Here is a 27,529-nt window from a genome sequence, read left to right as displayed (position 1 = left end):
AGTGAGAGGCGTATTAGTGCATCGGGTGTCCGTTACCCCTTTGTGTTAAGCAGTATTGTTGAATAATAAGTAATATTTAAAAATACTTTTTTAAAAATGTAATGTACCGTACTCGTAATGGCAAAACTCCACGACTCCAGGAAGTGGCCCCCAAGCTTGGCATAACGTAAAGGACCGTGGCCAATTACAGCCAACGTCAGTTGACTGTGGACAATTAGACCCAAGCCGAAACATAACAGAAAAGAAAGGTGGTTTAAAAATATATATATTTTTTATGATAGAATGATAGTATGATAAGTATACCAAGTTTTCAGTCGATACCACATTAGGAAGTGGGTTAAAATTGAGTTACAATATTTGAGGATACGTCAACAACAACAACAGACAGAGTGAAACTAGATTTGAAGTTTTCGTGACTGCAGCGATCCATACAGACAGAGTGAGTTAATAGAAAGCGTGTAGAAGTGGGTCCTTACCTGGTGACCTAAGACGTAAAGAGATTGGTTTGTGGCAGGGTCATTGTTTCAGCATTGGGATGTTTGGTTTGGCCAATACCAGTCCCACTGCGTGTGTCTGTGTGTATGTATATGCACTGGGGAGACAAAGGCGGTCGGGCGTGGTGCTGGCCACCCACCCCCTCGTGTACCGTTCCGGCCTTCATAGGTGCGCTAACAGCACTTGCCCCTACAGTCTGTTAAGGCTATACGGGGATCTTTGTTTTTGATCTTTGTATATGCACCACCTGTGCCCCCTAATCTGCCAACAGAGACACACACACAGACTCACACATACAGATACGCACACTCACAGAGCGAGCAGGTGGTCTAGCTGCAGACTCACACACAGACTCACAGAGGGAATCACTCACACATACATAGAGACACACAGACTCGCACACAGCCTCACAGAGACTCACACAGACTCGCACACAGCCTCACAGAGACTCACACAGACTCGCACACAGCCTCACAGAGACTCACACAGACTCGCACACAGCCTCACAGAGACTCACACAGACTCGCACACAGCCTCACAGAGACTCACACAGACTCGCACACAGCCTCACAGAGACTCACACAGACTCACACACAGCCTCACAGAGACTCACACTCACAAACTCGCACAGAGCCACACAGACTCGCGTCGAGTCTCAGATGTGTGTGTCTTGTGTTGTGTATGTTGTGTATGGGGATCGGTAGTTTAGCGACTAGCGCTACGAACCCAGCGACCCGAGTTCGATTCCCGCTCGCGGCCAACACCGGTGACGATTATATGAACCGGTACTGGGCCTCCCCTAGGTAGACTCAACCTCAAATGAGTACCTGGTGCGATGTGTAAACATCGCCATGAGGGGAGACAAAGGTAGCCGGGCGTGGTGCTGGCCACCCACACCCCTCGTGTGCCACCGTGCCGGCCTACATAGGTGCTGCTACTCACTAACAGCACTTGCCCCTACAGTCTGTTACAGACTACACGGGGGATATTTGTCTTTGCTTAGCTATGGGAGGAGGGGAGCGGTGGTGCAGCGGTTCGCTGCGCTACGGGAACCCCTGCAGAGAAGACCCCGAGTTCGATTCCCGCTCACGGCCAACAACACCAGCCATAGCGGAGGTCCCATGACGAACCAGAGATAGCGATTCTATCTGGACCGGTCCTGGGCCTCCTCGTCCTTATCTTCGGTCGACTCAGCCTCAAATGGGTGCCTGGTGTAGCGGTGGTGTTGTCAACATCGCCACTTGGGAGACAAAGGCGGCCAGGCGTGGTGCTGGCCACCCCCCCCCCCCCCCTCGTGTCGACAGGCAGGGCCGGATTAAGATGTTGTGGGTCCCTGGGCTTCTTCTTCTTGTTCGTCCATCAAAGTTGATGATGACCAAGGCACGTTTGTCATTATGTTGGGTTTTGATGAGTGCGCAGATGGCTGAAGAGGCCAATCCGAGCCCGGAATTCCCTGTGGCACACTGGACAGGTCAGGGAGGATGTAGAGCTCTGAGGTGCAGCCACACGTCCTTCCTTGGTAGATTTGCGCTGCTGCCTCTTCAAGATGGCACAGGAGCGTCTCCTACTCTCACAGAGGACTGCACCGTCCTGTACTTTTCTTCTCCAGGCAGGTCGGTCCTGAGCTTTTAAGGTTAAATCCAAAGCTCTTCAAGGAAGCTTTCAGGGTGTCCTTGTAGCGCTTTTTGGGGCCACCTGGGCTACAGGTACTGTGAGGCCCCCAGTAATATTTTCAAAAGGAAAACAAAGTTAAGGAAAAATAAATGTTATTTTTACAAGGCTAACAACAAATAAAATTCAGCATTCCCAAATTTAAACAGGACCCTGCGGGGTGGGCTGGTAGGAACGAACAATTGAATGGCTATAATAAAATGAAATGGCAAAAAATGGGCGCCAATAAGTGGATGCCCCGTGGCCCCGCCCTCCACCCGCGTAACCCCGCCCCGGCCACCCGTGGCCCCGCCCCATCTCGGTGTCCCCGCCCCCAGCTCGTTGCCCCGCCCCCTGCCGCTGTAGCCCCGCCCCAACCCCGCGTAGCCCCGCCCAATACACCCCTAGCGGGGGAGAGATTCCCAGGCGTGGCTCTAGGCTGGAGAGCCGCCGACGAGCGGGGGGGGAGTTGTTTTTAATGTAAAAGCTTTAAATGTAAATGTTTCTATTAAAAAAACATCAGGGAATGTAGGGAGAGTTTGAGGCCTAGGTCTAGGCTTTAGGCCTAGCTGTAGGCCTTAGGCCGCTGTGAGTTAATTTTTAATTTAACTGTTTTTATTATTTATGTAAAAGATTTAAATTTAAATGTTTCTATTTAAAAGCATCAGGGAATGTAACATTGTTAAACATTAACTCCCTTGCACACACGCGGGGGAACGATATGAAGGGAGAGTTTGAGGCGTAGTTCGAGGCTTTAGGCCGCTGTGAGTTAAATTTTAATTTACAAGTTTTAATTAAAAGCTATCTCAGGGAATTATAAGGGAATGTTACACTTGTTTAACCAGGAAAGCCTCATTAATTGAAATGTTTTAATTAAAAGCTATCTGAGGGAATTATAAGGGAATGTTACACTTGTTTAGCCAGGAAAGCCTCATTAATTGAAATGTTTTAATTAAAAGCTATCTCAGGGAATTATAAGGGAATGTTACACTTGTTTAGCCAGGAAAGCCTCATTAATTGAAATGTTTTAATTAAAAGCTATCTGAGGGAATTATAAGGGAATGTTACACTTGTTTAGCCAGGAAAGCGTGACTGAGTAAAGGTTTTTGTAGGGTCATGCCAAGTGTTTGCAGTAGGGGGCGATGTTGCTACACGGACGGACAGACGGACGGACGGACGGACAAACGGACAAACGGACGGACGATATAATCTATTGGAGGCTGGTCCACTTCGTTCCTACCAGTAACAGGACCCTGCGGGGTGGGCTGGTAGGAATAATACTTAGTACCGGTACAGAGATATCGACCGGGTATAGAGGAGTTAAAGAAAAAATTACTGTATTCTAGTGTAACGTTAATTAAAAGTGTTTGTTTTGACAAGAAACGCTGTGAGATTTAAAGACTCGTAGTCTTTCATTTCCAACACCACCCTCAACACCACCCCTCCCACGGACGGACGGACACATTAATCTATTGGTGGTCTGGTCCACTTCGTTCCTACCAGTATTAGTTTAACACGTAGTAGGCTTTCGCGACCAATATCATCCATAATGTAGTTTTTTTTATTTGGGGGGGGGGGGGGTGGTTAGATAGCGTAAATGTGTCGTTAAACCCGCCACCACCCGACACAGCGTGACCAGAACGTGGCCAATTCGTGAGTCGTACAGCAACACCGGTGTGCTGGAGAGCGAATCCACAACAATATGATGCGTCTTCTTGGTTCTTTCGGTAAAGTCACGGAGAAGGGAAGTAATCAAATAATCAAAATAAAACATAATAAAATAATTCTCACAATGTTTTATTTTTATTATTTTAACTAGGCCTCAGTAACTTTAAAGTGACTAATACAGTTTATAAACTACTGATTATAGCGCGCGCCTGTCGTTAAAATGTAACTCTTACACGCGGCTACTCGCGTTAATGTTAAAAGTGCAATTTATTTTTTATAAACAAATTAAAATAAACGCTTAATATACCTTGCCACGCAAAGGCCTAAGGCTGTATACGAGGCGCTAACGGACTAGGCCTCAGTAACTTAAAAGTGACAAAAAAAGTTAATAAACCACTCATTATAGTGCGCGCGTCTCGTTAAAATGTAACTCTTACACGCGGCTACTCACGTTAATGTTAAAAGTGCAATTAACTTTTTATAAACATATTAAAATAAACGCTTAATATACCTTGCCACGCAAAGGCCTAAGGCTGTATACGAGGCGCTGAATGACTAGGCCTCAGTAACTTTAAAGTGACTAATACAGTTTATAAACTACTGATTATAGCGCGCGCCTGTCGTTAAAATGTAACTCTTACACGCGGCTACTCGCGTTAATGTTAAAAGTGCAATTTATTTTTTATAAACATTAAAATAAACGCTTAATATACCTTGCCACGCAAAAGCCTAAGGCTGTATACGAGGCGCTAACGGACTAGGCCTCAGTAACTTTAAAGTGACTAATACAGTTTATAAACTACTGATTATAGCGCGCGCCTGTCGTTAAAATGTAACTCTTACACGCGGCTACTCGCGTTAATGTTAAAAGTGCAATTTATTTTTTATAAACAAATTAAAATAAACGCTTAATATACCTTGCCACGCAAAGGCCTAAGGCTGTATACGAGGCGCTAACGGACTAGGCCTCAGTAACTTAAAAGTGACAAAAAAAGTTAATAAACCACTCATTATAGTGCGCGCGTCTCGTTAAAATGTAACTCTTACACGCGGCTACTCATGTTAATGTTAAAAGTGCAATTAACTTTTTATAAACATATTAAAATAAACGCTTAATATACCTTGCCACGCAAAGGCCTAAGGCTGTATACGAGGCGCTGAATGACTAGGCCTCAGTAACTTTAAAGTGACTAATACAGTTTATAAACTACTGATTATAGCGCGCGCCTGTCGTTAAAATGTAACTCTTACACGCGGCTACTCGCGTTAATGTTAAAAGTGCAATTAATTTTTTATAAACATTAAAATAAACGCTTAATATACCTTGCCACGCAAAAACCTAAGGCTGTATACGAGGCGCTAACGGACTAGGCCTCAGTAACATTATAGTTGCGCGCGTCTCGTTAAAATGTAACTCTTACACGCGGCTACTCACGTTAATGTTAACGAAACGCGCGCACTTTATTTAATTTTAAGGTTTTAATCAAAAGCTATCTCAGGGAATAAGGGAATGTTACACGTGTCATGCCAAGTGTTTGCAGTAGGGGGCGATGTTGCTACCAGGATAGCGTCACTGAGTCTAAAGGTTTTTGTAGGGTCATGCCAAGTGTTTGCAGTAGGGGGCGATGTTGATACACGGAGGGACGGACGGACGGACAGTCGGACGGACGGACGGACGGACACATTAATCTATTGGTGGTCTGGTCCACTTCGTTCCTACCAGTATAACTTTTCACTTAATCTCTGGAGGCCCTCCAAATGTGATTTGGGGCCGTCCACAAATGACGTCACGCACCTAGGGCGGGTCAGACATTTGTGGCTATGTGTGACGAGGGGGGGGGGGGTGAGAAATGTGACGTCACATCAAAATGTGCGACTGTAAATAAATATAGACAACACGTTCTACTTAATTAAATATACTTTTTAATACATGTTTTCTCCTCCAACATCAAAGTGCAGCGCCACATTAAATACGCACTAAAATGACAATAGTTTAAAGCGATTTGAAGTATTTTTTGGGGGGGGGGCAGAGCTTTGTGACGTCATATGTTAGGGGGGTCTGACTTTTTGTGACGCCGTGTGATGAAGGGAGGGGGGGAGTCAAAAATCGTCTAAAATCGCGTGACGTCATTTATGGACGGCCCCTTATTACAAATGTGATGATGTGGGATGAAGCTGATTTTCACCTCAGCGACTTCGCCAACAAACACAATTGCAGGTTCTGGGGTTCGTGCATAATTCTATCGAACTAAATCTTGACTTGAATCTTTCGTCACTGCAGGAATTCATATTCTTTGGGTCTTTCGGTAAAGTCACGTCGATAGGTAAAAAAAACTACGACGTTTCGATCGCAACACAAGCGAACTAGTTCATGAAGCCCGTCTTCGTCAGGCAAACGTTTTAATAAAATATATTAATTAACCTGATAACATTTGTTTTCCAATGTTTATCTACGATCAGACAACTTAAAAACTACTCCAAATATTCGGATATTTTCCGAAAAAAAAATTGTTGACGATTTAAAGATTGTTCTTTTTTTGTATTAGACAGAACAAAAATTAATGAACTTAATAGTCTACGGGTGGAAGCTCTTCTATCTTTTACCCTTTTTCTAATTCACATGTCAACGTCACAAAATGCGAATTTATTTTCGTTCAAAAACCCGCCTGAATCCCAAATATCTCAAACACAATCAAAGATAGAAGCCAACCAGTGGTTATCGCTGTCTTTTTATTTGCCGTCTAAGGCTCTCTTATCATACGAAACAAAAAAATCTCGCAATGTTTTATTTTGAACGGTTTCTGAATGACACCGGGCACAGAACACGTTTATGGGAAGCACTCAAAATCGAGATTTGAGGGCCTTAAAATGAAAATGTCGAATTTTCTGATTTCTCTCCCCGCTGTTTGTGTCCTTAAAAGCTACCGAATGTCAGCTTCCTACCCTGTCGGGAGTAACCCCAGAGGTTTTTTGAGACGTACAGATTAAGGTATTTATTTATATAGAAGAGATAGATATAAGATCCAGCTGCTGCTAGAGTTGCAGCATTGCGAGGAGTGCAGTTGTCCTCACAATGAAGTGTTGAGGGGAGTGATGGAGAACGCCGTTATAAGAGCACGGATTTGGCAGTGGCAGGCAAGGTATCATTTGTCGCACGTAATTATATCGGATCCCAACGAATTAAAGAATGTTCCATCATTTAGAGCGCGTCAAAATGTATTTGCAAAACAAATCGGATGGTTACTTATGGCCCACGCTGTTTAATAAATGGATGTATTATTTACGAATCACAATTTTTTTCGATATCTGAAAATGTATTTATATTGAAGGAATCCGATGAGCTATAAAGCTCTTTGTTGCACTGTTGTGACTTTGCTGAGCCCGTGCACCCGTGCTGGACATCTGTGATGAAGCGCTTCGTAGCTTTTAGGATTCATTCTGTTTCTCTCGCCACGTCCAGCATGTGACGTCACTCGTGTGTGGGTGTGGATATGACGTCACGCGTTTGCAAGTGGTTGTTGACAAAGCGCTTTTGTCAATATCTGGGGACGTCACGTGCATGTCACTAGTGGTGACGTCACACCAGTGTGAGCGTCCCCGTGAGGTCACGCCAGCAACGTCAAGCCTGCGTGAGTAGTAGTGTCACGCCAGACCAAGCAGTGAAGACGTCATGTTAGTACGAGTAGTGGTGACGTTCCGCCAGTGGGAATACTAGTCGCGTCACGCCCGTGCGAGCAGTCGTAGCAGTACGCCAGTGTGAACAGTAGTGACGTCACGATAGTACGGGTAGTGGTGACGTCATGCCCGTGCGAATAGAGATGATGGTGCGAGTGGAGGTGACGTCATGCACGTGCGAACAATAATGACTTCACGTCGGTGCGAGTAGTAAGGTCACGCCAATGCGAGCAGTGGATGACGTCACGCCAGTTGGAGTAGTAGTGACGTCATGTAGTGCGAGCGGTAGTGACATCTTGCCAGTGCGAGTAGAAGGGGACGCCACGCGAGCGCGAGTAACGTCACGCAAATGCGACTAGCGTTGACGTCACGCTATAGTACAAGTAGTGGTGACGTCACGTCAGAGCGAACACTAGGAACGTCACACCAGCACGAGTGGTAGTGACGTCACGCTATAGTACAAGTAGTGGTGACGTCACGTCAGAGCGAACACTAGGAACGTCACACCAGCACGAGTGGTAGTGACGTCACGTCAAAATGCGAGTAGCGGTGACGTCACGCGAGCGCGCGCGTGCCAGTGACGTCATGTCAGTGCAAGGAGTCGCAATGGCGGAGCGGGACGCGGCGCTGCACGAGCACCGCAAGAAGCTGCTCGAGCACAAGGAGGTGGACGGCAGACTGCGGGAGCGTGAGCGACACCCTCACCACTCGCCCCTCGCCACTCGACCCTCGCCAGCGCTCACCCGCACGCGCCGCGTACAGGGAGCGGCCTCGCCCGCATTGTGCACAGTCACCGCCTCATCCCGCAAGGCCTCAAGCCCTCGCACTCCGGCACCTACTCACCATCACGAACTATCACTCACTATCACTATCACCATCACTAACTATCACTATCACTCACCATCACTATCACCATCACTAACTATCACTATCACTCACCATCACTATCACCATCACTCACCATCACTAACTAACACTAACACTCACCATCACTAACTAACACTAACACTCACCATCACTAACTATCACTATCACTCACCATCACTATCACTCACCATCACTAACTATCACTATCACTCACCATCACTATCACCATCACTAACTATCACTATCACTCACCATCACTAACTAACACTAACACTCACCATCACTAACTATCACTATCACTCACCATCACTATCACTCACCATCACTAACTAACACTAACACTCACCATCACTAACTATCACTATCACTCACCATCACTATCACCATCACTAACTATCACTCACCATCACTAACTATCACTATCACTCACCATCACTAACTAACACCATCACTAACTATCACTATCACTAACTATCACTATCACTCACCATCACTAACTATCACCATCACTAACTGACACTATCACTCACCATCACTAACTATCACTATCACTCACCATCACTAACTATCACCATCACTAACTGACACTATCACTCACCATCACTAACTATCACCATCACTAACTATCACTCACCATCACTAACTAACACCATCACTAACTATCACTATCACTCACCATCACTAACTAACACCATCACTAACTATCACTATCACTCACCATCACTAACTATCACTATCACTCATTATCACTAACTAACACTAACACTCACCATCACTAACTGACACTATCACCATCACTCACACCGCCACTCACCCTCACGAACTTTCACTTGCACTCACTATCACTTACACTCTATAAACTATCAATCCCGCTCACTCACTAACCATCACTATCACTCACTAACACTCCTTAACATTCACTTATCAATTTAAAGCTTTCGTGACTGCAGAGATTCATCTTCTTGGTTCTTTCGGTAAAGTCACGTAGAATGGATATAATAAAATACTAAAAATAAAACATAATAAAATGATTCAGACGCTGTCTTTCTGACAGACCTGTTCTTCACCTGAGGACGGCTGCTTGCGTTGTGGCCGAAACGTCGTGAGAATTATTTTATTATGTTTTATTTTTATTATTTTATTATTTCCATTCTACGTGACTTTACCGAAAGAACCAAGACGATTCACTTATCACTCCGCCACTCACCGTCACGAACTTTCACTTACACTCACTCTTGTTATCATTGATGGCGGTGGTGATGGTGTTGATGATGATGGTGGTGATGGTGTTGATGATAATGATGGTGTTGATGATAATGATGGTGGTGATGATGTTGATGATGACAGTGGTGGTGATGGTGGTGTTGATGATAATGATGGTGATGGTGTTAATGATAATGATGGTGGTGATGGTGTTGGTGATGGTGGTGATGGTGTTGGTGGTGTTGATGATGATGATGGTGGTGGTGTTGATGATAATGATGGTGGTGATGGTGTTGATGATAATGATGGTGGTGATAGTGTTGATGATAATGATGGTGGTGATGGTGTTGATGATAATGATAGTGGTGATGATGTTGATGATAATGATGGTGGTGATGATGTTGATGATGACGGTGGTGGTGATGGTGGTGTTGATGATAATGATGATGGTGATGGTGTTAATGATAATGATGGTGGTGATGGTGTTGATGATGGTGGTGATGGTGGTGGTGATGGTGTTGATGATGGTGGTGGTGATGGTGGTGTTGATGGTGGTGGTGTTGATGATAATGATGGTGGTGATGGTGTTGATGATAATGGTGGTGTTGATGATAATGATGGTGGTGATGGTGTTGATGATGATGGTTGTGTTAATGATAATGATGGTGTTGATGGTGGTGTTGATGATAATGATGGTGGTGATGGTGTCTCTCAGTCCGTGAACAGCTCAAGGATTTGACTAAGCAGTATGACAAGTCCGAGAACGACCTCAAGGCTCTGCAGAGCGTGGGCCAGGTACAGACACAAGGCACTACCACCACTCGCTAAAGGACAGTCATTACTGCCTCGGGAGTCATTGAGTGAATGACCATGTGGTTATTGAGTGAGTGTGTCAAAGCGTGTCACTGAATGAGTGTTTGAATGAGTGTCTGAGTGTGGATATTGAGTGTGTCACAGAGTGTCACTGAATTAGTGTTTGAGTGAGTAACCGAGTGAGTATCTGAGTGTGACTATTGAGTGTGTAATAGAGTGTCACTGAATGGGTGTTTTAGTGAGCGAGTGAGCGAGCGAGTGGCTGAGTGGTTATTGAGCGTGTCTATTGAGTGTATGACAGTGTCACTGAATGAGCGTTCTAGCGAGTGAGTGAATAACCGAGTGTCTGAGTGTGTCTACTGAGTGTGTCACAGTGCGCCACTTAATACGTATTTTAGTGAGTGAGCGAGTGAGTAGCTCAGTGTCTTTTGATAGTGTCTATTGAATGTGTCATTGTCACTGAATGAGTGAGTGCGTGCCTGATTTTGACTATTGAGTGTGTTACAGAGTCACTGAATTCGTGTTTGAGTGAGTGAGTAACCGAGTGAGTATCTGAGTGTGACTATTGAGTGTGTCACAGTGTCACTGAATGAGTGTTTTTGTGAGTGAGTGAGCAAGCGAGTGGCTGAGTGGTTATAGAGTGTGTCTATTGAGTGTATGACAGTGTCACTGAATGAGCATTCTAGCGAGTGAGTGAATAACCGAGTGTCTGAGTGTGTCTACTGAGTGTGTCACAGAGTGCCACTTAATAAGTATTTTAGTGAGTGAGCGAGTGAGTAGCTGAGTGTGTCTATTGAGTGTCTATTGAGTTTGACCCAGTGTCACTGAATGAGTTTTTTAGCGAGTGAGTGAATAACCGAGTGGCTGAGTGTGACTATTGAGTGTTTCACGTTGCGAGTGTTTCACCAACTGTTTTTGTGTTGCAGATTGTGGGAGAGGTTCTCAAACAGCTCACTGAGGACAAATGTAAGAACTGGCTCTGGAAATTACACATTCCTATGGCAGGGCCCAGTCTGTGGACACCAACTCCAACAGATGGTGGTGATGGCAATTGTGGTGGTCATGATGGTGGTGATTGTGGTTGTGGGGAGCGGAAGTGTCGCGGTTAGAGCGCTGCACTACGAACCCGGCGACCCGAGCTCGATTCCTGCTCACAGCTAACACGAGTGACGGTTATCTGATCAGGTCCTGAGCCTCCCCGAGGTCGACTCAGCCTCAAATGAGTACCTTGTGCGATGTGTAAACATCGCCACAAGGGGAGGCAATGGCGGCCGGGTGTGATGCTGGCCACCCACCCCCTCGTGTGCCGTGTCGGCCTACATAGGTGCTCGCTAACAGCACCTGCCCCAATAGTCTATTAATGCTATACGGGGGATCTTTATCTTTGGTGGTCGCGATGTTACTGTGTGTCGTGTCTCTCGCTGCCTCTCCATGTCGGTGTAATTTGGGTAGCACTGCTCGGTAATTTAAACCCCCCCGCCACCTCCTCGGTGGTTGATTGTTGGTAACGCTGTGGTAGCTGTGAGCAATGCCAATCCGTTGATGCCCTTATGGCGATCACAGCCGCCACAGTGGCCAACGTGGGCTCTGGACTGGCGCGAGGGGCTTGTGACCCCTCCACCTTAAATTTAATTGCCACTAAAACCACAAAATATATCAACCGTTTGCCGTTATGAGACGTCTGTAAGTTGCCGGGTGGTGGGTGTCCCCTTCACTGCTGAATCTCGGAAGGCGCGAGCGGTTCAGCGTCAATTTTTAGAGAGGTGTAGTAGCGACGTTTTTATGAAAACATTGTTACCGCAGAGAACCGTAGCAACACGACCGCCGTACTCTACGATAGCTGGCGCCATACTGTGCCACACAACCCTCCAGAATGGCCTTGTGGGGAGCCTTGGTACCGATAAAGTTATTTTATTTTAGTTTTAATTGGAATAAAAACCGATGACGTACACAAACGCCGTCAGGAGATGGAGCGGTATTGCCTGGACCTCTGGATTACAAGAGGGTCCGGTGGATTGGTTCTTGCTCCTTGATGTGTGGACAGTCCTGCACACAGGGCAGGAAACTTCCAAACAACAGGGAGTGGCTCTGCTTCTGAACAAAAGAATGAAGGGGGTTTGGGAGTGTGGAGGTGAGGTGTGGGAAGCTGTGAGTCCAAAGTGACTGTGGGCTTGCCTCCCCATCACCAGGAGTTTAAGAATGGTGGTGGTGGTTGGTTTACACCCCCACTGAAGATGAACATCATTGGAGGGATGTAGGCAAAGCTGATGAGTCGCATGCCTTCGATGACCTGTCACAGGTGCTAGCTAAAGTGGATCTCGGGATAGTGACTATCAGGTGACTTCAATGCCTGTTTAGGATGCAGGTGATTGGAATGCATGGGCCAAATCAGCTCAATAACAACGGTAGGAGGCTGTTAGACTTCTGTGCAGCTTATAGGTTTGTAATCACCAACACGTTCCAGCATTGACGCATCCACACAACTACATGGATGCATGCCGGGTCTAAGCAAGAACATTTGCTGGACTAGATAGTGATACGAGAATTCGGGCCCATGTCTTTAACACCAGGATCTATCGTGGTGCTACTCTGCCCATTGACCATCAGCTTGCCATCTGGAAAATGCACCTGCCATTCTTCCACTCCGGTGGTAGGTGTCCATTTAGGACCCCATTCAAACCCAAAGTGACGTGCTCTCAGCTAGCTGATGAAAGTTGCAAGCGAGAATTTCATCATCGCTTGCAGCTGGGGTTGACATGCTTCCCCCTTCCTGATGCCGAGGGGAAATGGGTGAGTAGGCTCAATGTGGCCTTTGCTTGGAGGTTCGGAGAGCCGTGTAGTCCTGTAAGGATAGAGTGGTGGTCGTGGATTGTTATGGAGATGGAAAGTGCTTCAGTAGCTCGCAGTCACAAATCACTCTTTAATTCCATTAGCGCCACACCTATCATGATCCTTAAGGATTTGCTGAGCAATTCTATGAGTAACTTGGGGGAAGGGAAATCCCTCAGCCCAGATAATATCGAGGCAAGGTTGGGATAACCCTGCGCTGGGACTGCTGTTTCCGCAAATATTGGAGATATTTGGCTACCATTATTTGGGGAAGTACAAAGAGCAATCTAGAGCCTGAGACCAGGTAAAGTGTCGGCCAGAGATGATCTCCCAAGTGAACCGCTGAGGGAGGGTGGCGTCTGTGTGCAGACTCTCCTATGTAATATCAATACAGCTGTCTGGACCACAGGACGGGTTCTGCAGATTGGAAGGATGCCCTGGTGGTCCCCCTCTTCAAGAAGGGGCACCACACAGACTAAAAACTCCAGGGGCATTTCCCTCCTTGGTGTGCCGGGAATGGTCCTGGCAAGGATTATTTAACATCGCCTTGCCAGGCACGCTGAGGAGAGGCTTGCGGAGCCCCAATGTGGTTTCAGGCCAGGGCGGACTTGCACGCACGCCATTTTATGTGTCCGTCTGCTACAGCAGAGGTGAACGGAATATCAACAGGACCAGCATTTCTGCTTTATTAACCTGATCAAGGCCTATGATACCATCATAAGGCCAGGGCTCTAGATTATCGTGCTGTTGGAGTCCCTAACTCTCTGCTCACAATATTTAAGGGCCTTCATGATGGTTGGCAGGCCTGGATAATAAAGCTGTGTAGCCTGGAGTTGGAGCCATTCCCTATTCACCTTGGGGTGTGACAGGGATGTCCTCTGTCCCATGTTCTATTGAACATCATCTTTGACTATGTACCAGAGGAATTTCCATCTGGTACATATACAATGATAGGATGATCGATGCCCGGGTAAAGAGATGGCTCCCTATTAATTAACCATGTTACGTATGCTGATGATCTGTTGAGTCATCTTCCTGGTTCTTTCGGTAAAGTCACGTAGAAGGAAAATAATAATAAAATAATACGTGACTTTACCGAAAGAACCAAGAAGATTAATCCCTGCAGTCACGAAAGCTTTAAATCGAAAAAGATCTGTTGATTATTGCTCACTCTGAGAAGGAGTTGGAGGGCGCTGCTGTTGAACCTGGGGCCTTACCATCAGCCCCACCAAAACATAGCACTTGGCTGGGTGTTTTTACATTATCAAATACTCCCATCTCCATAACTCCCCATGAGTGGATGGGGCAGTTGTGGAGAGAGTGGAGTAGTTCCCGTACCTGGGCAGTGTGCTTATGACCAAATCTGGTTTGGCAACGGAGGTCTCACTCGGAATTCGTCTGGTGACATCTCTTCATTGGCTGCGTAACGCTGTGTGAAAGCTACCTGGCCTGTCGCTCCACATGAAGCTTCGGGTCTTTTCGGCCATTGTTATGCCCTCCCTTCTCTATGCTCGCGAAACATTGAGACTTCTCCGTCAGAATCAGAATCTTTATTTAGACTGAAGGAATGGAACCTCTGCGCCGGTTTGAAACATTCAGGCTGGCCTGCCTACGATCCACCCTGGGTTTAACCCAGATGGAGGACGAATAAGCAATACTCAGAAGAACGAGCAGAACTCCAGACGGCGGAAACGCAAGAAATTGGCTTAGTGGGAAGCATCTGTCGGTCATCTCAGTCGGTCAACTCATGGCACCTGGGTCCTGTCCTGTGACCTCCTGTCGGCGAGCCTTCGACATTGCACGTGGCCGGAAAGGGCACCTGGCCTGGCACAAGCACCGTGGTGATGTCACCACCACCTAGTGGTGTTGTTGTGGTGTATACGTGTATGTCTGTGAGTGAGAATGCCGGGCTGTCTGTGTGTCCCAGGTATTCTGATGTTCATGATATTGACAATGATTTCTCTGCCTCTGTGTCTCAGTTATCGTGAAGGCTACCAATGGGCCTCGCTATGTGGTCGGATGTCGCAGACAGGTGACTATAAAACTATACATTATATTAATTTTGCTAGGTAAGGCCCACTGAGCTATGTAGCTGTTTTCAGAAGTGACTTGGCTATCACAAATGATAGCTCAACGAAGTGGCTTATCACGTGGACATTTATAGCAGCCAAATACCCTTAAACGCGTGACGTTGATTCTAAATGTGGACGGAAAAACTGGAGGACCCGGAGAAAAATCCATGTGACCACGGGGTGAGAGAGACACAGACTCCAAATATACAGCAGCAAGCATCGTCGGGGTTGTGATCGAACCCATGTCCTCCTGCATACCAGGCGAGGTAGTCAACATGTCGCCACCACGGGACAGAGCACTCCACATGTGCTGTGTGTCCCCTGTGTGCCTCGTGTGTTCTTTGTATCTCTGTGTGTGCTGTATGTCTCCTTGTGTGCTGTGTGTCCCCGTGCGTGCTGTGTCCCGTTTAGGCTGTGTCCCATGTGTGCTGTGTGTCCCATGTGTGCTGTGTGTCCCGTGTGTGCTGTGTCCCGTGTAGGCTGTGTGTGCTGTGTGTCCCGTGTAGGCTGTGTGTGCTGTGTGTCCCGTGTAGGCTGTGTGTGCTGTGTGTCCCGTGTAGGCTGTGTGTGCTGTGTGTGTCTTGAGGGGAGCTGTGGCGCAGCGGTTAGCGCTGTGCTGCGCTGCGAACCCCAGCAGAGACCCAAAGTTCGATTCCCGCTCACGACCGCCACCAACACCATCAGTGATAGCGATTAATCAAACCGGTCCTGGGCCTCCCCTAGGTCCACTCAGCCCTCAAGTGATTATCCGAAGGAGTGGTGTGTCGTCAACGTTACCACTGGGAGACGAAGGCGACCGGGCGTGGTGCAGGCCACTCACCCCCTCGCGTGCCACAGAGCCGGCCTTCATAGGCGCTGCTCCTCACTAACAGCACTTGCCCCAACAGTCTGTTTTAGGCTGTGCGGGGCACCTTTGTCTTTGTGTTGGGTAGTGGTGGTGCAGTGGATAGTGACAGCAAATATCAGTACCAGTCATGGGCCTCCTCTAGGTTGACTTGGCCTCAAAATAAGCGCCTCCAGTTTGTTAAACGTCAGCACTGGGAGGCAAAGGTGGCCAGGTACGGTGCTGGTGACACCACTCCCTCATGTGCTTCTATATCTGTACCTCTCACTGTATCTGCGTATATATCTTCATGTCTTTTCTCTCTGTATCTGTGTGGATCTTTTTCTCAGTATATCATATGTCTCAGTTTTTGTCTACTTCTGCGTCTATATATATCTGCATATTTCTGTCGCTCTCGATATCTATGTATGTCTCAGTGTGCCTAGATATATCTCTCAGTATCTGTCTCTTTGTATATCTGTCTGTCTCTCTCTGTAGCTGGACAAGTCAAAGTTGAAGGCAGGAACCCGAGTGGCCCTGGACATGACCACGCTAACCATCATGAGGTGGGGTCACCCAGTGCTGCCCACTGGATCTCCTGCCCTTGCCATGTGAATGTGGAATTTCCCAGACAGGGTTAAAGCTGCTCCTCTTCCACTGCATCATCATCCTTGCAATCATCACCATCATCACAACCACCATCATCACCATCACTACCATGATCACTACCGCCACCATTAGCACACCACCATTAGAACCATCATCATATCTGAGTGGTTGAGTGAGTGGGTGAGTGGGTGAGTGTGTGGGCGAGTTAGTGAGTGGGGGGGGGGGGGTTGAGTGATTGGCTGAGTGAGTGAGTGGATGAATGAGTGGGTGAGTTGGTGAGTGGTTGGGTGAGCGAGGCCCCGCCGTGGTTCTCCCCAGGTACCTGCCCAGAGAGGTGGACCCGCTGGTGTACAACATGTCCCACGAAGACCCGGGCCAGGTCTCCTACTCGGAGATCGGGGGGCTCACCGAGCAGATCCGGGAACTCCGAGAGGTGAGCAACCTCCACCTCACTCACACAGAGACTCACAGAGACACACACGCACACTGCCACAGACTCTCACTCAGACTCACTCAGTCACACAGAGACTCACAGAGACACACACGCACACTGCCACAGACTCTCACTCAGACTCACTCAGTCACACAGAGACTCACAGAGACACACACGCACACTGCCACAGACTCTCACTCAGACTCACCCACTCACACAGAGACTCACAGAGACACACACGGCCACAGACTCTCACTCAGCCACACAGAGACTCCCAATGACACACGTAGACTCTCACAGACTGACTCGGGCTCACTGGCTTACTCAGACTCGCACACGCAGACTCAACTCATACAGACTCGCACACAGAGGCTCACAGAGACACATCCTCACAGACTCTCACAGACTCACTCAGACTCCCAAAGACACGCACGCAAACTCAGACTCACTCACACAGAGACGCATAGACACACACACAGACGCATGTAGATTCTCAGTCTCAGGTAGTCTCACTCAGACTCACCCACTCACATAGAGAGACACGCAAACTGTCAGTCTCAGACTCACAGACTCGGGCAGACTCATAGACTCGCACGCTCAGTGTCATGGGCGTACGAGCGAGCAGGTGATCGAGCTGTAGACTCGCCACACGCAGACTCGCCACACACAGGCTCCCACATTCACAGTTTCACTCGCATGTGAGCGAACAACTGATTGAGCTGCAGACTCAAACGCAGTCTCACCACATGTAGACTCAATACACGCATACAACTCGCACACTCACCCTTACACAGAGACTCACATGCTCAGAGAGTCTCACATGCTCAGTCTCACGTGCGTGTGAGGGAGCAGGTGATTGAACTACAAACTCACCACACGCAGGCTCATGCAGAGATTCACACACTCACAGACTCACACGCAGTGACTCTCACACTCCCAGACTCGCACGCAGTAACTCGCACACTCACAGACTCTCACGTGCGTGAGTGAGCAGGTGATTGAGCTGCCGCTGCTCAACCCGGAGCTGTTCCAGCGCGTGGGGATCACCCCCCCCAAGGGGTGTCTCCTCTACGGGCCCCCCGGTAACCAACACGCCGGGCCCCCCCCACTCCCCACCTGTAAACAATGCACGAACGCGTGTGTGTGCGTGAGTATGCGCGTGTGTTTACATGTGGACAAAGTCCCATCGGTGAGCACCTCCGGCAGGCAAGGCTGCGTTGGCTGGGTCATGTAGCCCGCATGCCCAATCACCGCATGCCCAAACAGCTTTTGTTCGGCCGGATCGAGGGGGCTAAACGGAGGCAGCACGGACTAGAGAAGAGATGGAGTGATGTGGTACAGGAGGATGTGGAGCTGAGTGGACTTGCCGATGACTGGTACCAGCGGTGTCAAGATCGGCCTGTGGAGGAGGCTCGTGAAGGACGCTACTGGGCAGTGGGAGGCAGTCGCCCTCCAACAACTCGAAGGGCGGAGGAGCGACGCTCACAACAACGAGCGGAGCGCCGGGTGACTAAAGCACAGCAAGTTGGCACAGTAGGGGGCACAGGTGGTACATCAGCCAGTCATCTCAGTCATCTCAGTCAGTCGACCCGTGGTACCTGGGTCTGCCCCGTGACCTCCTGTCAGCGGGCGTTCGACACTTTACGTGGCCTCAAGGTGCACATGGCCTGGCACAAGCGTCATGATGATGTCACCGCCACTTAGTGGCGATTGGCGGTTGTTGTTCTTGTATATACGTGTGTGTATTTGTGCACATGTACGTGTGTGTATACGTGTGTGTTCTTGTTTTACAGGCACTGGTAAAACTCTGTTAGCCAGGGCCGTGGCGAGCCAACTTGACTGCAACTTCCTCAAGGTGAACCTCACAGTTGCGCTCATTCACACTCACTCACCCACCCACCTACCCACTCACTCACCCACCCATGCACTCACCCACCTACCCACTCACCCACACGCCTATCCACTCACCCACCCACCCATGCACTCACCCACCTACCCACTCACTCACCCACCCACCCATCCATGCACTCACTCACCCACCTGCCCACTCACTCACCCACCCACCCATGCACTCACCCACCCACCCATTCACTCACTGACCCACCCACCCACTTACCCACTCACTCACCGTCATCACTCACACTCACCCACCCATTCACCCACCCACTCACCCACCCACTCACCCTCTCCACTCACTCACTCACCCTCACCATGCACCCACCCACTCACACTCACCACTCACACAGACTCAATCTGACTCACCCACTTACACAGAGACCCACGCAGACTCTCACAGTCTCACAAAGACTCATTCACACACACATCGAGACTCAGACACATGCAGACTCACTCACCCACTCCGTGTCCCCGTGTCCAGGTGGTGTCCAGCGCCATAGTAGACAAGTACATTGGGGAGAGCGCCCGACTTATCCGCGAGATGTTCAATTTCGCCCGCGATCACCAACCCTGCATCATATTCATGGACGAGATCGACGCCATCGGTGAGTGAGAGAAAGAGAGATGCACGTGCTCCGAGGTACACAGGCACACACAGATAACACTGAGATAACATTGAGATACATACACAGATGCACACAGATACATTGAGATATAAACAGATGCACAAAGGTACATACACAGATACACGCGCACAGATACAAAGACACACATAGATACTGACAGATACACATGCACAGAGATACAGAGGGAAAGATGCACATGCACAGAGATACACGCTAAGAGATACACAGATACACACGGAGATACACAGAGATATTGACACACACAAGTACACACTGAGACATACGCATACAGACACACTGTGCTACGAACCTGGAACCCAAGTTCGATTCCCACTCAAGACCAACAACACCAGTAGTGAATATTTGAACTGGTCCTGGGGTTCACCTAGATCAACTCAGCCTTAAATTAATCCATGGTACGTTGTGTAAACATCAGCACGGGGGGAAGACAGAGGTGCCCGGGCCTGGTGCTGACCACACCACATCCTCAAAGGTGCTGCTACTCGCTATCAGCACTTCGCGAGTCGCAATACGGTGCAGTGGCTCGGAGATGTTAACTACCTTGCCTGGTATGCAGGAGTTCGTCGGTCCGATACAAACCCTGACACAATGGGGGCTAGGAGATGTTAACTACTTCGCCTGGTATACAGGAGTTTGTGGGTTTGATCCCGACCCTGATGCCTGTATATTTGTAGTTTGCATGTTCTCCCTGTGGTGATGTAGATTATTCTCTAGGTCCTCCGGTTTTTCCCCTCCACGTTTAGAGTATTTGGCTGCAATACATTTCCACGTGATGATTAGCCGCTCCGTTGAGCTCTCATTTGTGGTGGCCAGGTCACTTCTTAAAAAGAGCTACGCAGCTCAGTGGGCCTTACCTGGAAAAACAAAACATTTAGTTTTCAGCACTTGCCACAACAGACTGGCTACATGGGGTGTCTTTGTGTGTAGGTGGGCGTCGCTTCTCAGAGGGGACATCAGCTGACAGAGAGATTCAGAGAACTCTGATGGAGGTAAGAGGGTGAGAGTGGGTGAGAGAGAGTGTGAGAGAGTTGCAGGTGAGAATTTCATCATCGCCTGCAGCTGGGATTGGCATCGACCCCCCCCTCCTGATGCCAAGGGGTGAGGGTCATGGTTGTGGCTCATTGCAGCTGCAATGGCTGCTTTGGGTACGCAGTGCAGACCTCCCCAGAGACCCTGGCTGTCTACAACATCCCACGTCAGAGAATGAGGAGGCTTACCGCAGCCTTCGCTTGGAGGTTCGGAGAGCCATATGGCGCTGCAAGGATCAGTGGTGGGTGCGGGTTTCTGAGGAATCTGCCTCAGTAGCCCACGTTCACAAATCATAATTTAACTCCATCAAAAAAAGTAACTTGCAGTGCCACACCGATCACCATCCTTAAGGGAAGGAAAGGTGATCCAATCTCCGACCCCCAGAAACTGGTTTGCAGGTTTTCTGAGCATTTCTGAGGTCTTGGGGGAGGGGAAATCCCTCAGCCCATAAAACATCACGAGACAGGGTGGGGATGACTGCTGGGGCAGCTGTAACTGAAATATTGGAGGAAGTAAGCGCACCCTGTGAGTAGCTGGCTGACGTCTCATCTGTTGAGGAAGCATGAAGAGTGATCCAGTCTGAGACCAGGAAAAGCAACAGGCATAGATGATCTCCCAAACGAACTGCTGAGGGAGGGTGACATGTGTGTGCAGACTGCCCTTTGTGATATCATTACAACTGTCTGGACCACAGGATGGGTTCCACAGGATTGGATTGATGCCCTGGTGGTTCCCCCTCTTTAAGAAGGGACACCACACTGATTATAACAACTACCGGGGCATCTCCTTCCTAAGTGTGCCTTGAAAGGTCCCCCTTGCCAGGCATGCTGAGGAGAGGCTTGCGGAGCCCCAATTTGGTTTCAGGCCGGTCTAACATGGACACCATTTTATCTGTAAAGCTGCTACAGCAGAGGTGTAGGGAATTTCAGTGGGACCTACATCTCTGCTTTATTGACCTGATCAAGGCCTATGATACCATCAATAAACCTGGACTCTGCGTTTTTCTTCGTGCTTTCGGAATCCCTGAATCTCTGCTCACAATCATTAAGGACCTTCATGATGGTGGGCAGGCCCGGGTAAATTTGCGTGGCCAGGAGTCATAGCTTATTCCCTATTCACTTTGGGGTGCGACAGCGATGTTCTCTTGACCCTGTGTATTATTGAACATCATCTTTGACCACAGAGTTGGAGAAGCTTTCTATGGATGTACCGGTACAATTTCCATCTGGTACAGATAAAATAGGAAGCTGATTGATGCCTGGGTGTGGTCAAGGGATGGCTTTCTATTGGTAAACCAATTAAGATCAGTCGAGCGGCATTGTCTTTTTGTCATCTGCGTAACGCTGTCTGGAAGCTACCTGACCTGTTTCTCTGCACGTAGCTTTGGCTCCTCTAGGCCAGAATTCAGGCTGGCCTGCCTATGATCCATCCTGGGTTTAACCAGGCTGGATTTTGTGAGAAGCTCACAGATCTTTCAAATATCTGGACACATTCCCATAATCAGTGAGCTACGGCAAGTTAGGCTGCGTTGGCTGGGTTCATGTAGCCTGCATACCCAGCCACCGCATGCTCAAGCAGCTTCTGTTTGGCTGGATTGAGGGGGCTAAATGGGCATGGCACTAGTTAGAGAAAGATGGAGCTGATGTGGTGCAGGAGGATCTGTAACTGAGTGGACTTGCCGAACACCGGTACCAGCGGTGTTAAGATTGGCCTCTGTGGAGGAGGCTCGTGAAGGACGCTACTGGGCAGTTGGAGGCATTCGCCCTCCAACAGCGGAGGAGCGACGCTCACAACAACGAGCAGAGCACTGGGCGGTGAAATACAGCACGGTGGCACAGAAAGGGGGCACAGGTGGTGTGCATCTGCCAGTCATCTCTGGCAGTCCCACGGCCACCTACACCTAGTCTATCACAGAAGATAACCCACAGCGTTGACCTCCTGGCAGCGAAAAGCCTCAAGGTGTATCTAGCCTGGCGCAAGCGCCGTGGTGACGTCACTGCCACTCATTGGCGAATTGCGGCTGTTGTGCGCATGAGTATAGACGCGTATGTCAATGTATGTTTATATATAAACTATACATATGTATACATACGTGTGTGTATCTCTATACCGTGGCTGCATGTGCACGCCTACAGCTGCTGAACCAGATGGATGGGTTTGACACCCTGGGCAAGGTGAAGATGATCATGGCCACTAACCGTCCGGACACCCTGGACCCTGCGCTTCTGCGTCCTGGCCGCCTGGACCGCAAGATCCGTGAGTGACACATAGACTAGCACAGACTCGCGCACAGACTCGCGCACAGACTCGCGCACAGACTCGCGCACAGACTCGCGCACAGACTCGCGCACAGACTCGCGCACAGACTCGCGCACAGACTCGCGCACAGACTCGCGCACAGACTCGCGCGCAGACTCGCGCGCAGACTCGCGCACAGACTCGCGCACAGACTCGCGCACAGACTCGCGCACAGACTCGCGCACAGACTCGCGCACAGACTCGCGCACAGACTCGCGCACAGACTCGCGCACAGACTCGCGCACAGACTCGCGCACAGACTCGCGCACAGACTCAGACTCGCGCACAGACTCAGACTCGCGCACAGACTCAGACTCGCGCACAGACTCAGACTCGCGCACAGACTCAGACTCGCGCACAGACTCAGACTCGCGCACAGACTCAGACTCGCGCACAGACTCAGACTCGCGCACAGACTCACACACACAGAGACTCACACACACAGAGACTCACACACACAGAGACTCACACACACAGAGACTCACTATGTGAGTGCAAGCTCACACAGACAGCAAAGACACACACAGACTCACACAGATTCAGACCCCCACAGATTCAGACTCACAACAACAATACAACAACTACCATTCTCCACTAAGTAGCGGTGACATCACCACGGCGCTTGTGCCAAGCTATGTGCATGTTAATACCACGAAGTGTCGAACGCCCGCTGGCAGGAGGTCACGGGACAGACCCAGGTGTCATGGGTCGACTATGATGACTGGCCGATGCACCACCTGTGCCCCCTACTGTGCCAACAGAGACTCACACACAGACTCACACACATACACAAAGACTCACACACTCACAGACTCTCACGTGCGTGTGAGCGCGCAGGTGATCTAGCTGCAGACTCACACGCAGGCTCGCATAGACTCGCACACAGACTCACAGACTCGGATGTGTTGTGTATCATGTTGTGTGTGTTGCTTGCATCGTGTGGCCATGTTGTGTGTGTTATGTATGGGGAGCGGTAGTGCAGCGGTTAGCGATATGCTGTGCTACGAACCCGGCGACCCGAGTTTGATTCCCACTCATGGCCAACACCAGTGACGATTATCTGAACCGGTCCTGGGCCTACCCTAGGTCGACTTAGCCTCAAATTACTACCTTGTGTGTGGTGTGTCGTAAACATCGCCACAGGGGAGACAAGGCGGCCACGAGTGGTGCTGGCCACCCCCACCCCCTTGTGTGCCGTGCCGGCCTTCATAGGTGCCACTACTCGCTAACAGCACTTGCCCCAACAGGCTTTTGCAGGCTATACAGTGGGACTTTATCTTTGTTGCGTATATTGCCTGTGTTGTGTGTACAGCATGTGTTGTGTGTCGTGTGTTGCGTGTGTCATGCGTGTTATGTGTATTCCATGTGGTATTGTGTACAGTGTGTGTGTAGTTTGTATTGTCTTTATATTGTGTGACTAGCCTTTTGCCCATCCAAGGACGGGTGTATTTCAGTAAATCTGAAACTTGCAAGCGAAAAGCAGACCGTGACGTGATATTCATTGCATCAATGAATGTGCAATTGGTAAGGCCGCGGTGACATACTTATTTCATTAAAAGGTGATAATCCCTTATTCGTCATGACGCCCTTTTTACTTTGATGTCCCAACAGCGTGACGGAGATCGCGTGACGTGAGGGTTCTGCCTTTGTAGTGAGGGTTGTAAGTTGACGCTGACGAGGGGGGAGGAGGCACCTCGCCCCCCCATGTGGAGTAACAACACCCGCTAATTATTATTAATGGCGGGGGGGGGGGGTGCTACATGTGGAGTTACGTCACCTGCTCATGATTATTAATGAGGAGGGGGTCCATTTGGAAGACGTCACCGCTTCATGATTATTAATGAGGGGGTCTGGCCAACGTGGCTCGTTATGGTAGTAAATAGTGTGTATAGCATGTGTGTTGTAAGTATTTCGTGTTGTTGTGTGTCTATTGTGCTGTATCGTGTGTATCGTGTGTATTGTGTGTGGTGTGTTAATCGTGTCGCGCTGTGTTGTGTATCAGACATTGAACTCCCCAATGAGCAAGGGCGTCTGGACATCATGAAGATCCACGCTGCTCCCATCACCAAGCACGGCGACATCGGTGAACATCACCACCAACATCACCAATATCATCACCATCACCACCATGACCACCGCCATCATCACCACCACCATTGCCACCAGAATAACCATCACCACCAACATCACCATCAACATCACCACCATCACCCACCCCCATGTCACCATAACCACCATCACCAATGACATTATCACCAATCACCATCATCAACATCAACACACTCGCTATCACGACCACCACAGCCATCACCCCGCCGTCACTATCACCACCATCACCCCCATCACCCTGTCTGTGTGCGTGTCCACGTGTGTGTGTGTGTCCTTGTATGCGTGTCTGTGTGTCCGTGTGCGTGTCCTTGCGTTGTGTCTGTGTGCGTGTCTGTGTGTGCGCGTTTCTGTGTGGTGTGTGTGTCTGTCTGTGTGTGTGTGTCTGTGTGTGCGCAGACTATGAGGCGATCGTGAAGCTGTCCGATGGTTTCAACGGAGCCGACCTGCGGAACGTGTGCACAGAGGCTGGTGAGTATCACACTGTCATTCACCACTCACCCGCTCACTCAGTCACCCACTCACTGTCACCTACTCACTCACCCACCCATTCATTCACCCGCTCACCCGCTGACCCGCTCACTCACCCACCCACCTGCTCACTCAGTCACCCACTCACTGTCACCTACTCACCCACCCACCCGCTCTCTCACTCACCCACCCGCTCTCTCACTCACCCACCCACTCGCCCGCTCACTCACTGTCACCCACTTACCCATCCACCCGTGCACCCACTCAACCATCCAGCTACCCACTCACCCACCCACTCACTCACTCACCCACCCACTCACCCGCTCACTCACTGTCAACCACTCACCCACCCACTCACACGCTCGCTGTAGAGGTGGGGTCGGCTGTGGATGTGGGGCCGGGTGAGGAAATTAACACCTCCTCATCACCGTGGCATTCGGGTCGGGTGCGTACCCACGACCTCCTGCATACCGGGCGAGGCAGTCCACATTTCCTCGCCACCGTGGCCCCACTTCAGCGCCGGGGGAGACAAAGGCGTCGGTGTGAGAGTGCTCTCTGGACGACCCTTGCCCCTGCTCTGCGTGGAGGCTACCCGGGGCCACTCTGTCTGTGTCTGCGGTGTTGCAGGGATGTTTGCGATCCGGGCGGAGCGTGAGTTCGTGATGCAGGAGGACTTCATGAAGGCTGTGCGCAAGGTGGCTGAGTCAAAGAAACTGGAGTCCAAGCTGGACTACAAGCCCATTTGACAGATTCACGCACACACAGAGGGACACACACCGACACACAAAGGGACACGAAGAGATAGACAGAGGGAGACACACACATTCACATTGAGAGGCGCATACATAGGCACACAGATAGACACACAGGTTGACACACACAGACACAAATACACTGATCTAACATATAGCCTGTAGCAGACTGTTGGGGCAAGTGCTGTAAGCGAGCACCTATGAAGGCCGACACGGCACACGAGGAGGTGGGTGGCCAGCACCACGCCCAGCCGTCTTTGACTTCCCCAGTGACGATGTTTACAGACCGCTGCAAAGGCTCATTCGACCTAGGAAGGACCAGGACCGGTTTAGATAATCGTCACTAGTGGTGGCCGTGAGCTGGAATTTAACTCGCGGCACCGGGTTTGTAGCGCAGCGTAGCACGAACTGCTGCACCACTGCTCCCCAAACAGAGACACGCATAGGCCTGGGAAACACACAGACATGCACAGACACAGATACACAGACAGACACGCATCAACACACTCACACGCAGAGGCACAGAGATAAACACAGAGACACACAGACTCACACGAACTCGCACAGAGACCCACGTAGAGGCCTAGCGGCCATGTTGCATTGTTGTCGTTTGTTGGTGACGTTGAGGCGATGTTCCAGTTGAGTTCGGAGTGCGATCAGAGTTCAGCGCTGGCTCGCAGGGATGGGCGCCATGCGTTTTGAGTTGCACCGGCGTGGTGAAGTTTGGTCTTGTGTCCCCCCCCCACACGTTTTCAAATAAACACTCGCACGAGTTTTACTTGTCCGCTGTGTGTGTGAGGAGGAGGAGTGGGAAGGTTTAGGAAGTTCCTAGGACGGGCTGCTCTCGTCTCCTACGTTAGTTCGGGGACTCGTGTGTGGTGGTCAGGGTCGATACCAGCGGTAGCAGCAGCAGCAGGAGGCCTGTGTTGTAGTCACTCTTGACAGCTGTTTATGAAGGCAGTCTAAGTTGAATTTACTTTGATCTGTTACACGTATGATGGTGATCCCATGTAGCCAGTTCCCTCGATAATATACGTAGAGACTCGTAAAAGATGAATAGATATATATACACATAAGAGATTCATAGAGATACATAGGGACCTGTAGAAAACGTAGAGACCCCAATTAGTTATGTAGATATTAGAGGTACATAAGAGTCGGAGATATGTGGAGACTCGTAGAGATACAAAGAT

The 27,529-nt window shown here is 49.5% G+C and overlaps 1 protein-coding gene across 1 annotated transcript; it reads left to right on the top strand.

Moving 5' to 3' along the window:
- The first annotated feature begins 8,066 nt into the window (after window positions 1-8,066).
- On the top strand, window positions 8,067-27,109 carry PSMC6 (proteasome 26S subunit, ATPase 6). The gene is made up of 14 exons (XM_061547876.1): window positions 8,067-8,176; window positions 10,274-10,353; window positions 11,298-11,337; window positions 15,180-15,232; window positions 16,594-16,661; window positions 17,023-17,137; window positions 18,132-18,219; window positions 18,931-18,992; window positions 19,515-19,638; window positions 20,608-20,669; window positions 22,845-22,965; window positions 25,010-25,090; window positions 25,513-25,584; window positions 26,212-27,109. Exons 1-14 carry the CDS (start codon window positions 8,074-8,076, stop codon window positions 26,328-26,330), a joined length of 1,188 nt encoding a protein of 395 aa, XP_061403860.1. The 5' UTR covers window positions 8,067-8,073; the 3' UTR covers window positions 26,331-27,109.
- The last annotated feature ends 420 nt before the right edge of the window (window positions 27,110-27,529 follow it).

This window comes from Lethenteron reissneri, unplaced genomic scaffold (assembly GCF_015708825.2).
Source record: "Lethenteron reissneri isolate LAM-NWPU_2019-01 unplaced genomic scaffold, ASM1570882v1 scaffold_214, whole genome shotgun sequence".
Classification (NCBI taxonomy): Eukaryota; Metazoa; Chordata; class Hyperoartia; order Petromyzontiformes; family Petromyzontidae; genus Lethenteron; species Lethenteron reissneri.
This window is presented reverse-complemented; position numbering and strand designations above follow the sequence as displayed.

What these genes read in the sequence shown, in the direction of transcription:
- PSMC6 (XM_061547876.1), top strand. Translation starts at nt 8,074, where the DNA reads ATGTCAGTGCAAGGAGTCGCAATGGCGGAGCGGGACGCGGCGCTGCAC. An exon ending in CTCTGCAGAGCGTGGGCCAG is followed by an intron (nt 10,354 to 11,297) that starts GTACAGACACAA and finishes TTTGTGTTGCAG; the next exon opens with ATTGTGGGAGAGGTTCTCAA. An exon ending in TGGTCGGATGTCGCAGACAG is followed by an intron (nt 15,233 to 16,593) that starts GTGACTATAAAA and finishes CTCTCTCTGTAG; the next exon opens with CTGGACAAGTCAAAGTTGAA.